The sequence below is a fragment of the Trichomycterus rosablanca genome, chromosome 2, assembly GCF_030014385.1.
Source record: "Trichomycterus rosablanca isolate fTriRos1 chromosome 2, fTriRos1.hap1, whole genome shotgun sequence".
NCBI classification, from domain to species: domain Eukaryota; kingdom Metazoa; phylum Chordata; class Actinopteri; order Siluriformes; family Trichomycteridae; genus Trichomycterus; species Trichomycterus rosablanca.
The window spans coordinates 44,251,523-44,266,924 of NC_085989.1; the positions used below are offsets into that span (position 1 = coordinate 44,251,523).

A 15,402-nucleotide genomic window follows, 5' to 3' on the forward strand; every position below is an offset into this window, starting at 1 on the left:
TGTGCTCTTGCCACTGCCTTTCACCATGGGCTTGCCGACATGGTGAAAGATGGCTTGGCCTCCGCAGGTTGCCCCAGTGGTCTCGAGGCATTGATTTCCCATGCCATACGCCTCGATAACCGCATTCGGGAGCGCCGCAGGGAATTGTCTCATTTTCAGAATTCCCCTGACTTCATGGAACTGCCTAGGGGCTCCTTAACACAAGTCTCTGAGAGCCCAGAGCCCATGCAGATTGGTGGCACTCGTCTATCCGCAGCTGAGAAGGAGCGCCGGAGGAGGGAGAAGTGCTGCATCTATTGTGGTAAACCTGGTCACTTCCGCGTTTCCTGTCCCGAGCTGGTGGGAAAAGAGCAAGCCCGTCCAGCCAAGGGAGGGCTGTGACGGGGGCCTCATTTTCTCCTGATTTCCCTGGTCTTGGAGTCTACCTACCTATCACCATCTCCTGGGAGGGAGTTAGACACTCCTGCCGGGCTTTGGTGGATTCCGGGGCAGCAGGGAATTTTATAGATATAAGTCTAGTCCACAGGCTTAAAATCCCTCAAAAAGAACTTAGTACCCCACTTTCAGTAACTGCTCTAGATGGGCGATCGTTGGGCAATGGGATGGTAACCCTCATTACTTCTCCCCTACGCCTTCGATCCGGAGCTCATCAAGAGGAGATCTCCCTATATCTTATTCACTTACCAGAGTTTCCAGTGGTCCTTGGTTTTCCTTGGCTCAGTCGGCATAATCCCCAGATTGATTGGGTGACAGGCCAGATATCTGAGTGGGGACCTACCTGCCATGCTACATGCCTCTTTTCTAGCTCTCCACCTCCTCCTACCGAGTCTCTAGATCCTACCGAGTTATCCCAAGTTCCTGCCGAGTACCTCGACCTGAAAGAGGTTTTTAGTAGAACCCGAGCTGCTTCCCTTCCGCCTCACAGACCTTATGACTGTGCCATAGATTTACTGTCGGGTACTAGTCCTCCTCGTGGACGGTTGTTTTCCCTCTCTTTACCAGAGCACAAAGCTATGGACAATTATATTCAGGACGCATTAGCCTCTGGTATCATCCGTCCATCTACTTCTCCCGCTGGGGCTGGTTTTTTCTTCGTCTCCAAGAAGGATGGTGGCTTACGGCCGTGTATTGACTATCGGGGCTTAAATAAGATTACTGTGCGCAATCGCTACCCTCTACCCTTAATGTCCACAGTTTTTGATATTCTTCAAAGTGCCAAGATTTTTACTAAACTAGACTTGCGTAATGCTTATCACCTGGTCCGCATACGTGAAGGTGACGAATGGAAGACTGCATTCAATACCCCTTCTGGTCATTACGAGTATCTGGTTATGCCTTTTGGTCTAACAAATGCCCCAGCAGTTTTTCAGGCCTTCATCAATGATGCTCTCAGGGACATGATTAACCGGTTTGTATTTGTCTACTTGGACGATATACTAATCTTTTCAAAGTCTCCACAGGACCATCGCCACCATGTGCGACAGGTTCTCCAAAGGTTACTCCGAAACCACCTTTATGTCAAACCACAGAAGTGTGAATTCCATCTCCGAGAGACTACTTTTCTGGGATTCATCATCAGGGAGGGTCAGATACAGATGGACCCCAATAAAACCCAGGCAGTGTGGGATTGGCCCACTCCAAGCTCCATCAAAGAGGTCCAACGCTTCTTGGGATTTGCTCATTTTTATCGGAGATTTATCAGAGGGTTCAGTTCCGTGGCAGCACCCATTTCAGCTCTTACCAAGAAGTCCAGACACCCCTTCAGGTGGAACCTAGAGGCAGAGGCAGCTTTCCAGGAGCTCAAGCAACGCTTTACCTCTGCACCCATCTTGGCTCTACCCGATCCTGCTAGACCCTTCATTGTTGAGGTGGATGCCTCAAATGTAGGTATAGGAGCCATTCTTTCCCAGCGCTACTCTGATGAAAAGTTACACCCATGCGCCTTTCTATCTCACCATTTAAGCCCTACTGAGTCCAAATACGATGTGGGTGACCGTGAACTGCTTGCAGTTAAGAGGGCTCTGCAGGAATGGAGACAGTGGCTAGAGGGTGCTCAGCACCCATTCATTGTCTGGACTGATCACAGAAACCTGGAGTACCTGAAGCAAGCAAAACGTTTGAACCCTCGCCAAGCTCGCTGGGCCATGTTTTTTAGTCGTTTTGATTTTACGCTTTCCTATCGCCCAAACTCAAAGAACACCAAGCCTGATGCCCTGTCAAGGCAGTTTTCCTCAGCTGAGCAGGAGAACGACAAAGAACCTATCATCCCGATCTCCCGAATTGTGGCTCCCATTCGCTGGGGAATCGAGACGACGGTTAAACGGGCTCAACAACTGGAGTCTAACCCTGGAACCGGTCCAGCCGGACTTTTGTACGTTCCTCAAGGGGTACGTTCTCAGGTACTTCAGTGGGGGCACTCGTCTCATCTGACTGCCCATCCTGGATCTAAAAGAACCTTGGAATTTCTTCAAAGACGTTTTTGGTGGCCAGACATGGAGAGGGATGTTAAGGCTTTTGTGGGGGCCTGCGCTATTTGCGTCCAAAGCAAAACTCTCCATCAACGCCCTCAAGGGTTACTACATCCTCTTCCTATCCCAAGCCGCCCCTGGTCCCATTTGTCCATCGACTTCATCACAGGTCTTCCGGAATCTCAAGGTAACACTGTTATTTTAGTAGTGGTCGACAGGTTCTCTAAGGCCTGTCGCTTTATTTCTCTTAAGAAACTGCCTTCTGCTTTTGAAACTGCCAAACTAATCTTTGATCATGTCTTCCGAGTTTTCGGGATTCCACAGGACATTGTCTCAGACCGGGGACCCCAATTCTCCTCCCAAGTTTGGCGGGCATTCTGCAAACAGATTGGGGCCACGGCTAGCCTGTCCTCTGGTTTTCACCCTCAGTCCAATGGGCAGACCGAGCGGATTAATCAAGAGCTTGAATCCACTCTAAGGAGTCTGGTGATGGACTGCCCCTCTTCCTGGAGTTCTCAATTACCATGGGCGGAATATGCGCACAATACTCTCCAGTCTTCATCCACCAAGATGTCCCCTTTCCAGTGCCAGTTTGGTTTCCAGCCACCTCTCTTTCCTGAGCAAGAGGAGGACATCAGAGCACCCTCAGTCCTTCATTACATGAGGCGTTGCAGAAGGACCTGGAGAAAAGTTCGTCGGACACTGCAGCAGGTCTCCATAATCAACCAGCGCCAAGCCAATCGACATCGAAGGCCAGCCTTGCAGTACCGCCCTGGCCAAAGAGTCTGGTTGTCCTCAAGGAACATTCCTTTGCGGGTGGAGTCCCGCAAACTTGCCCCCCGTTACATTGGTCCTTTTATGGTAATCCAAAGAATCAACCCAGTCACTTACAAGCTCCAGTTGCCCCGCTTCCTCAGAATACACCCCACCTTCCATGTGTCCTTGCTACGACCGCTCCTTTCCTCACCGCTTGCTCCTGTGCCCAAAGTTCCCCCTCCCTTCCGAATCATTGAGGGCCAACCAGCCTTCACTGTCCACCGCCTACTGGACTCCCACCGGGTTCACGGCAGGGTTCAGTATTTAGTTGATTGGGAGGGTTATGGTCCGGAAGAACGCTCCTGGGTGCCTGCCCGGGACATCCTGGACAAAGATCTCATCAGGGACTATCACTTCCAACATCCTGACCGCCCAGGGAACGTCAGGAGACGTTCCTAGAGGAGGGAGTCCTGTCATGAGTTAAGGTTTGTGGTGACCTCTAGAGGCCACTAGGAACTCTTTATGGACTCTTTGTTTTACTTTGCCATGTGTTTGTCTTAGCCCCGCCTGCCATTGTTCTAGTTTCCCGCCAGTTTGCTCCCTGCATCACCTGTGTCTAATTTCGTGTCTAATTAACCTGTATATTAAAACCTTTGTTTCCTGTTAGTCTTTGTTGAATCTTTGACGTTTGTTGGTGTCCTTGCTGAGATCCTCTGTGCTTTTGTCCTCATTTGTTCTTTATATACTGCACCGTAAGTTTGATATCTTCTGAGCTTTTGCCCCTGTTTTGTTTTGGTAAATAGATATTTACTAATAAGATAAAAAGTCAATAAATCATATTCCTTTTGAATGAGTCTCTGCACCTGGGTCTGTTATTAGTGTAGTGGTTCCAACTTGGGAGTTACCACTAGGGGGGCCTGGGTTTATTGCACCCTTGGTCCTGACAACAAGGCAAGGCAAATAAGAACACAGGAACAACATGCAAACCCCCTTACAGACATGAGTGAGATGAATCACTCAGGTTAGCAGGATGCATGTTGTTGTACAGTAGTATGCTCTCTGTGGCTTCATAACAAAAGTGTTAATTAATTTTGCTCCTGTAGGGGAAAAGTGTATTCTGTCTGAGGGAAACTGGTATACACCAAGTGGTTTTGAGAAGTTTGCAGGAAAGGGGAACTGCAAGAACTGGAAATCCAGTATCCGCTGGCAAAATATTACACTGCAGAAACATATAGAGGTGCAGTATTACTATCACTGCAGGTCATAATAAGGATAAAATAAAGTGCAATACATGATATGTGTATTATACCTACTTCATATTACACATATTGTACACAAACAATAATGTATTAAAATATCAAAATCACATATTGATAATCATGATGATTTTTACATGTTCTACTTTTTGAAGGAGGGTCGTTTGCAGGGTCCACCCACAAAGAGACGCAAAGTTGAAAAGGTGCTGTAACCTATTTTATCCCTTTTTATTGTGTTTTTATTCTTTTGATTTCATTGCTTTTCTTAATAAAATGTTACTGTTATATATATATATACAGTGTATCACAAAAGTGAGTACACCCCTCACATTTCTGCAAATATTTCATTATATCTTTTCATGGGACAACACTATAGACATGAAACTTGGATATAATTTAGAGTAGTCAGTGTACAACTTGTATAGCAGTGTAGATTTACTGTCTTCTGAAAATAACTCAACACACAGCCATTAATGTCTAAATAGCTGGCAACATAAGTGAGTACACCCCACAGTGAACATGTCCAAATTGTGCCCAAATGTGTCGTTGTCCCTCCCTGGTGTCATGTGTCAAGGTCCCAGGTGTAAATGGGGAGCAGGGCTGTTAAATTTGGTGTTTTGGGTACAATTCTCTCATACTGGCCACTGGATATTCAACATGGCACCTCATGGCAAAGAACTCTCTGAGGATGTGAGAAATAGAATTGTTGCTCTCCACAAAGATGGCCTGGGCTATAAGAAGATTGCTAACACCCTGAAACTGAGCTACAGCATGGTGGCCAAGGTCATACAGCGGTTTTCCAGGACAGGTTCCACTCGGAACAGACTTCGCCAGGGTCGACCAAAGAAGTTGAGTCCACGTGTTCGGCGTCATATCCAGAGGTTGGCTTTAAAAAATAGACACATGAGTGCTGCCAGCATTGCTGCAGAGGTTGAAGACGTGGGAGGTCAGCCTGTCAGTGCTCAGACCATACGCCGCACACTGCATCAACTCGGTCTGCATGGTCGTCATCCCAGAAGGAAGCTGACGCACAAGAAAGCCAGCAAACAGTTTGCTGAAGACAAGCAGTCCAAGAACATGGATTACTGGAATGCCCTGTGGTCTGACGAGACCAAGATAAACTTGTTTGGCTCAGATGGTGTCCAGCATGTGTGGCGGCGCCCTGGTGAGAAGTACCAAGACAACTGTATCTTGCCTACAGTCAAGCATGGTGGTGGTAGCATCATGGTCTTGGGCTGCATGAGTGTTGCTGGCACTGGGGAGCTGCAGTTCATTGAGGGAAACATGAATTCCAACATGTACTGTGACATTCTGAAACAGAGCATGATCCCCTCCCTTCGAAAACTGGGCCTCACGGCAGTTTTCCAACAGGATAACGACCCCAAACACAACCTCCAAGATGACAACTGCCTTGCTGAGGAAGCTGAAGGTAAAGGTGATGGACTAAACCCAATTGAGCACCTGTGGCGCATCCTCAAGTGGAAGGTGGAGGAGTTCAAGGTGTCTAACATCCACCAGCTCAGTGATGTCATCATGGAGGAGTGGAAGAGGATTCCAGTAGCAACCTGTGCAGCTCTGGTGAATTCCATGCCCAGGAGGGTTAAGGCAGTGCTGGATAATAATGGTGGTCACACAAAATATTGACACTTTGGGCACAATTTGGACATGTTCACTGTGGGGTGTACTCACTTATGTTGCCAGCCATTTAGACATTAATGGCTGTGTGTTGAGTTATTTTCAGAAGACAGTAAATCTACACTGCTATACAAGCTGTACACTGACTACTCTAAGTTATATCCAAGTTTTATTTCTATAGTGTTGTCCCATGAAAAGATATAATAAAATATTTGCAGAAATGTGAGGGGTGTACTCACTTTTGTGATACACTGTATATATATATATATATATATATATATATATATACACATGTATATATATATATATATATATATATATATATATATATATATATATATATATATACAGTATATATATATATATATATATATACGTATATATATATATATATATATATATACGTGTATATATATATATATATATATATATATTAAAACTGTGATTTTGATATATATAATTAATATGTGATTTTTCCTCCTGCAGAATCAGAAAATGACTCCCTCAGACTCCAGTTGCTGTTAGTGCACATGCTTTCTCATATGTACATGTTTGTATTATTATTATTATTATTAATACCTAGATAGGGTGCCAGAGTTTGTAGCATTTTGCATCTTATATTAACAGCAAGTTCCAGAATTATTGGTGCACTTCGGAGAAATAGGTAATAAATATATAATGTAAATATATTTGTATTGCATAATTAAATAACTATCTAGTCTAACTAAAATAAATAAAAGAAGTACAATTATTTAAAATAAATAAATATAATAAAAAGTAATGAATTAAAAATTTAAACAAATTGTTACCAAAATCAAACCTCTCTTTGTCACAATAACAGGACTGAATCTTTTCCAATAATTACTAATCAGTGAAATGACTCTTAATATTTATAAATTACAAACTATAAAAAAGCACCTAAAATATTCTTACAGACGTTGTGTAGGACATGCAGAAGAAACAGAGCTCTAAAATATCTACGTAGAACAAAACACAAATGTATTTTACCCACACATTTATAACTGCGCTGAAGAGACATGTGTGCATGACTTGAGTGTCTCCACATATGTGTATTTTTTTATGGTGCTGGACCTGCTACATACTGTATATCCAGTATATTCCTACTGTTTTCCAGTATATGTAAAGTACAGGTACCATTGTTATAGTGTTTACCTTCATTGTTGTATAATGCTATTGTATAATGATTATTAAAGTATCTATTAAAATTAGCATCATTTAAACGTATCATGCTAATTAGCTAGTTGTTTCTTACTTTTAATTGAGCATGATATTTAATTTCATTATATTTATATAATTTAAACTATAAGTTAGAGGTGCGTTTCCTGATAACGATTGATCTTAGTGATTTACAAACAACTTTAGGAACAACGTAACTTTAAGAACGCCAATGTTTTCGGCTGTTTCCCAAAAGCCCTCTTAAGACTCTGAAACTATGAATGAGGTTTAAGTAGTTCTTTGTTGACTCCGCCTCTGAAAAGGCACCGCAGGTCTAGAACTCAATCACTGATTACTACATAATTTTTCATTATTATATCACAAAAAGCTAATTATTCATAAGACGCACAATTAACCTTTCAATCCAGAAGCATGACAAGTCTACAGTGCAAACGGGGACACAATTCAGGAAAGAGAGAAATAAGAGAGGTGGAGGTCAGTTATCTGCAACAGGACTTACTGTGGAAGAGAAAGCAACACTGAGAATACTAGGCCCAACAGCGACTGAACAGATATCTGGGGAGCAGATGTATGTTTAAAGTTCCCATCTACCCCACATCAGCCTACATTCATCCTGTGCAGCCTTCACTTTGCAGCAGTCCCCGGGTCATCACCTGGGCCTTCCTCTGAACAAGCATTTAATTTATTTTATTTAGATGTGTTCATCAACAAATGTCTCACATTCTTCAATACAATTATTATTTTTTTTCAATGGAATAAAATAATTTAAACATTGAAATACAACATTGCATGTTTTATAGTCCAAATTTAATGAATGATCTGCATTTCTTATGTATTTATATACTGTGTATATATATATATATATATATATATATATATATATATATATATATATATATATATATATATATATATATATATATATATATATATATATATATATATTAGGGCTGTCAAACGATTAAAATTTTTAATCGCGATTAATCTCAGAATTTCATATAGTTAATCGCGATTAATCGCATTAAATAAAATCTGTGTAAACGTTATAGAAAACAAGGTTTTTTAAGTGAAGTGTGAAAAGTGGACGTTTCTACACGAAGTGAGTGTGTTTTGACCCTTTTGGGGCTTCCATAGTTCATGGACTAGCGTGCTTGACTCCGGTATTCAGTGCCGTAACAGATTAAGTTAATAAAGTGTTTTGCTCCCGACAACTTGTGAATATACCGTGTATTTATTTCTTTATTATGCAAGTGCATCCCTACGACGCTCAGTTATATTATTTTAACAAACCGCAAATGAACAACGGTGGCAAGTCAGACATTAAAACGTTGGTTCTACCAGTCAAGTCTCAACATGAACTAGAATTTGCGTTAACGGCACTATTTTTTTAAATCGCGTTAAATTGAGATTGCGTTAATGCGTTATTATCGCGTTAACTTCGACAGCCCTAATATATATATATATATATATATATATATATACGTATATACAGTGAGGAAAATAAGTATTTGATATACTGCCAATTTTCCCACCTACAAAGAATGGAGAGGACTGTAATTATTATCGTAGTTACACTTCAACTGTGAGAGACAAAATCTAAAAAAAAAAAATCCAGAAAATCACATTGTATGATTTTTAAATAATTTATTTGCATTTTATTGCATAAAATAAGTATTTGATACAATGGAAAAACAGAACTTAATACTTGGTACAGAAACCTTTACAGAGGTCAGACGTTTCCTGTAGTTCTTGACCAAGTTTGCACACACTGCAGCAAGGATTTTGGCCCACTCCTCCATACAGATCTTCTCCAGATCTTTTTTGGCCTTCAAAGCTCTTGCCTGAATATTTGCTACTACCACCAAGATCGGCACATATATATTAGCCATTCATAGTTCAAATTTAATTCCGAGTACAAATGTGTGTATGTGTGTGTGTGTGTGTATATATATATATATATATATATATGACAAATACAAACAAATATATATATATATTTTTTTTTTATTTTATTTTTTTTTTTTTTTATGAAGCTGTGCATAGAACCAGTGTGACTGTGTTTTTTTTTTAAGGCAATTAAGCTGCATTTATCTTTTTTTTTTTAAGAAGTTAGGTCAGACTTCACGTAACGAATTTAAGCACTATGTTAGTTACAAAGGGTTTTGGGAAACACTTGTAAATGTAAGAATGTTCTTAAGTGCGAGTTTACGACCCACAAAAAAAGCAAAATAAATTTGTTGTTCTCATCCAGTTAGGTTCTAATCAGAATTTTCATCATCCATTAAAAATCTGTGTGGTTCACCTTTACTGTCTATAAGTTTAATAATGTATATTGATATAAAACACTAGATCATTATGAGATAAAGTATTTAAACTACATTGCTAATTAAGCTCTGTTCAGTTAGTATGTAATCACATGATAACCCAGAATGCCATTCTGTCCAAAAGACGAGTTTCTGTGAATTGTTTTGTATGATATTGCCTTATACAGTCTGTGTTTGTGTGTTGCTTCTTTGCTTTTGACAGTGTTAGTTTCTAGTGAGGATGAATCGAGTGAAGATGACCTGAAGAAGATCTTTAAGGATGTTAGTGTACAGAAACATGAAGGAAAGAGAACGCCAGTAAATCCTTCTATGACAAGTAGGTGATCGGTACAATGTTTCTAAAATAGGACAGATTTTTTCCTGTTTTTATATTTTATTATTAGTATTATATTACTGTTCCTAAAAATACTTTTCATTTATTTAGTATGACCAATTTTGTATCTGTTAGAATTGGGTGTGTCTAGAACACCTAAAAAAACATTAGAAAAGCTTTCTTATGACCATATAGTGAATGTGTGCATTATAAATTGACATATTAATGATTAATGATTTCGTACAAGATTGTTTTATATCTGTTTGTGTGTTGCTTCATTGTTTTTGTCAGTGTTAATTTCTAGTGAGGATGAATCGAGTGAAGATGACCCAGAGAAGCAGAGCTTAAAGGATGTTAGTGTACAGAAACATGAAGAAAAAAGAACACCAGTTAATCCTTCTGTGACAGGTAGGTGATCAGTACAATGTTTCTCAAATAGCACAGATTTATTGCTGTAATATCATTAATGCTTGTTAAAAATGTTTTTATTGTACAACTGTTCTTTGTAGCCTTTTCATTTATTTTAAATGACTATTTTTGTATCTGTTAGCAATGAGTGTGGCTGAAACATCATTAGGAAACAGTTTCCACATTCTTATGACCATATAGTAAATGTGTGCATTATAAATTGACATATTTTGTAATTACAGTAGTGTTAGTCAACACAGTAATTCAGAAGAATTTAGCCAGTACTTAAAGATAATAATTGTTGTTATATAAACAAAGTTCTATGAGATTCTATTTTTTTGTTTGTATTAAATTGTTTTGTTTCAACCAGAGGTGGTAAGTAACAAGTACTTAAATAGTTTTTACTGTACTTAAGTAGTTTTTTTAGGTGTCTGTACTTTATTTCTGTTTCTTTATACTTTTTACTTTTACTCACTAAAAATCTGTACTTTTTACTCATATCGAACTACATATCGAAACCGGCTTGTTACTTTAGTTGTAACTAAAAAAATTTATTTATTGATTTGATCTGTTTATCTCTTTATCTACTTTTTATTAAGGCACCTAATGAAGCTCTATTTCTATTCAGTTCTATTCAGGCACCTAATGATGCGCAAATCGGAATCCTACTGAATGTAAAGTGGGGGGTGGGGTGGGGGGGGTATTAATCTTGTTGACCACACACACACGCACGTTTAATGTTATCCACTTCTGTCTGAAAAAAACCCCCTTAAATAGAGCTAACAGTGAAGATGAACTGGTGACTGTTGTCTTTAAGATAGGTGTATAGTGGGAGGTGCTCTGTTCACAGTATTGATATAAGTGAGTCGATTCATATGAAGCAAAGTGCAAGTTTCTTTTCTCAGATGTCTCTCCGTGCTTGCTGCAAGAACCGCTTACGATCTATGAAAGTGAACCACAAATTTATTTTTAATTTTATTTATTTATTTTAAGAGCACTAAATAAGACATTCTGGGTTTCTTTGTAGATGTTGTTTGACATGGTTGAAGTGGACTCATGTGAACTTAAGTGTAAAAAGTGCTGCTTTTGTGTGATGGTGCTTGTGTACCTCCAACTCCAACAAAAAAGATATCCTGTTCACAAAACTGAATTTAAAATGATTTTTTCTAAAATTGCTTTTACTTTTTTACTTAAAATACGTTTACAGTGATGTACTTTTATACTTCTACTTGAGTAAAAAAAATATGCATACTTCAACTTTTACTTGAGTAATTATTCTACCAGATTACTAGTACTTTTACTTAAGTAAGGAACTTGTGTACTTCTGTCACATCTGGTTTCAACACATTATTATGACTAATCCAGTTTTTTGAATGAAATACCCTACTCAAAGGCACAAACTCTTTCTGGTGACTAAACACTTTACACAAAGTTAATTTTTTTACAAGCAAAATTTGTGTTTGACATTATTATTTTCATGCTACGAAATACAACCCTAGTTTTTAGCATATTTTCAAGCATGTGTGTTTGTGTGCTGCAGGCATATGTGATATGTACATTCCCACTGAGGATCCCTGGGTTATTCAAGAGGAAAGTGTAACACAAGAGGTAATTCTGTTAACAATCAGTAGAAGTAAGATACACAGAGCACAGAGAATGTAAAGTTTAAGACAAATGCTACATTTATAGATATGGTTTTAAACTAGCACTTATGCAGTAATATATCATCACCACATATTACTGTTTATAGGCATTATATCACTGCAGATATAATAAAGGGAAGATATAATAACATTGCTTACAAACGGTGTAAAATGAGCTTTTATCGCTACAACGAGACACATAGGGGTGACAATAAGGCAATAAAGCAATAACACCCGAAACAGAAGGAGTGCAAACTGCTTTTCTAGCAATCTTTAATTATTCTTTCCTTCTGTGCGACCCGGTAATAAATAGCCCACGGACTGGTACCGGTCCACGGCCCGGTGGTTGGGGACCTCTGCCGTATACAACAAAAGTGAGTACACCTTTGTGCAGTATCACTCAAAATTGAATCAACTCTTTAACATAGTATTGCATTGTTTCTAAGTTGACAACAAAAGTGAATACACCTGAGTGGCTCCACATGGAAAATAATTAAAAAATCTGATTGTGAGGCTTCACAAAAATGGAACAGGATACAGGAAGATTGGTGATCAACTGAAAGTCAGTTGAAAGACTGTTGCAGCAGTGATCAGAAGCTATAGAAAGAGTTGTAGCACCACTAATCAGAGCTGCAGTTGCCGTCCTCCTAAAATGATGCCACGGGCAGTTTGCTACTGGCACAATCTACCTCTGAAAAAGAGACAGGCAAGTGCTTCAGACTTGGCACAGGGGTTATCAGTGGAAATAGAGTTTTAGTGACAGCTCAGACAGTGCAAAGAACATTGCATTACGTCAATCTATATGGACGGCATCTAAGAAAAAAAAACCCTTGCTTACTCTTTAGCACAAAACTGCAATATTGCACCTTGCTAAGGAACATGAAAAGAAGCCTGATAAATATTGGGAGCACATGGGAGCTCTTTGGTCAGATGATATGGGGCTGCATGAGTGCAAAAGGTGTTGCGGAGATGACATTTATAGATGGCACCATGAATGCCTGTGGATATACCAAAATACTGGCTGACAAGATGATTCCCAGTCTCCAGAAGCTTGGCAAAAGAGGAATATTCCAACATTATAATGATCCAAAGCACACTGCAAAAATAATGCAAGGGTTTCTAAAGAAGAAGAAAAAATTGTGAATCCAATAGAACACCTTTGGGGCATTTTAAAGGTAAAGCAAAGCAACCCCTCTAGCAAAGAGCAGCTGAAAAAAAAAACGTCTCTGAGTAATAGCAGAAAATCTCTCCAGATATTTGTGCAACATTGGTATCTCCCATCCCGACGAGGATTAAGCCTGCCATCAAAATTAAGGGTGGAAAAATTGAAAAAAAGATTTGAATCTCAGTAATGAAAGGTGTACTGACTTTTGTTGCATTAAGTACCTACTGTGGGCCCTTTATTGTTATTAAAATAATTCTAAACTGTTAGTTTTTTTTTTCTTCTATTTTTTACATTAGAACAAACACCCTACTGTTCAACTCAGAATTAATACAGTTACTGTAAGTTGATACAATTTTTAATTATTTGACATTTAAGTGATTGCACATGGGTGTACTCACTTCTGTTGTATACTGTAGACCTACTGCTAGTCTGTATGACCTCGATAATGGAAACTTAAAAATGTGTTACATAAACACCACCCAGAGCTTTAAGTGTCAATGTGTGTTGCAACCATGGTAAACTAAGGAACTGCTCACAAGAGTTGAGAGAGTGGATCATTTCATTGCACCAAACAAGAAGTGGGTATTATAAGATTTAAGAACCTTATATACTATATAATAAGAACCTTGAACATTCCTAGAGACACCACTAGGAGAATTGTACAAAATGTAAACATATGGCTCAGCAGCAAACTTGCCTGGCTAAAAAAAAAAAGAAATGAGTAAATGGCAACAATATGGAGATCACTAAGCCGCCACTATTGACCATGAAACACATAAGTTGACTGAAATACACCAAAAAGAATTTGGATAGTCCTGGGACAGTTCTTTGGAGTGACTAGTCAAAACTGGAACTGTTTGGCCGTATGGATTTGTCTGGTTCAGAAAAGGCAAGGCTACTGACTAGTAGAATACTATGCCCAAGTTTAAGATTGGAGGTGGGTCAGATAGAATGAGAGGGTGTTTTATTTTGCTACAGGAACTGGCAATCTTGACCATGTGACTTGCATCATGGATTCACAGAAAGTGTGGTGGTGAGAAAGGAGAGTAGAATGTGTCACCTCTGAGCTGGAACCTAATAAAACTTAAAATACAAAATAAAAATAATCTGCATTGGTGTTTTGGTTTTTTTGTTTTGTTTTAAAACCCTCAACAGAGTTACAACACAACATATGGATTATGACTTTTTTTTCTCTTCTTTACTATGAAAAATCATGTTAGATAACTGTTTACAAAGATTTAACATTTAATTCAGATTTAAACTGTTGTATTTGTTTTTCTGTAAACAGCCGTATAAGAATAAAATTGTCTGGTGTATCATCTGCCATTTATCTGAAGTGTAGTCACTGTCCACGACATTTCCATCATCACTGCCAGCTCTAAAGAAACAAGAAACCTTGACAAGCGCCAGAACCCCAATCTGGTTTTTACCAGTCAAGAGTTTAAAATACTTTAGTGGGCTTTCTCCCCAATCAGAATGGGATTGTCTTGTTTTACCTTTTCCCTGATTCTACTTATCATTTACAAATGATCTTAGTGGCTTTATCTATTATTTATATATTAAACAGTGCACATCCATGCTGGATCAGGAAAGGCTCTTTCCTAAATTGTATTCAATAAAAACATTACCCTGTGATTGACTTGCAACCTGTTTGGGTTTTTTTCTGCCTTTCACCCTGTGAATTGTACCCACTGCAAACCTGACCGGGACAAAGCCGTGGTAAAACAGACAATGAATAAATTAATGAATATAATGAAAATGACAAGATTAAATGGCAGACACTGAACTTCACTGTGAGTCAGGCAAAGCTACCAATTTATATCCAATTACAACCATTAACAGATGCCATAGATAAGAATGTTGTGATGTTTTTATTGTTTTTGTAAAATATGTAATAATGTTTAAATACATTTTACAAAGGAATGGTAAGTTTTGATAAACTTTGGATAAAGTTTGGATTTTCTAACTATTTTTTTTACAGCTTTTAGGAAAAGCAGAAGTATTCACTCCTAAAATAACAACATTTAATGGCAGTCATGTGTACAGGTACAATGTCAGCTTATTTCATTTTACCCCTCACACAAATAACAGTTAGTTGTTTAATAGATGACCTGCTCTTCTTTAATGTTACAAATTTAAAAGCTGGTATTTTGCTCTGCAGGTTTTCGTGCTCTAATGCTGGTCACTTTCAGTGTACAATGACCAACCTTATCTTTAAGATGAAAGGGAAAGCAGAA

The 15,402-nt window shown here is 38.8% G+C and overlaps 1 protein-coding gene across 1 annotated transcript; it reads left to right on the plus strand.

The window, feature by feature from the left end:
* The first annotated feature begins 602 nt into the window (after positions 1-602).
* On the plus strand, positions 603-3,683 carry lrfn4b (leucine rich repeat and fibronectin type III domain containing 4b). The gene has a single exon (XM_062986614.1). It carries the CDS (start codon positions 603-605, stop codon positions 3,681-3,683), a length of 3,081 nt encoding a protein of 1,026 aa, XP_062842684.1.
* Positions 3,684-15,402: the final 11,719 nt, after the last annotated feature.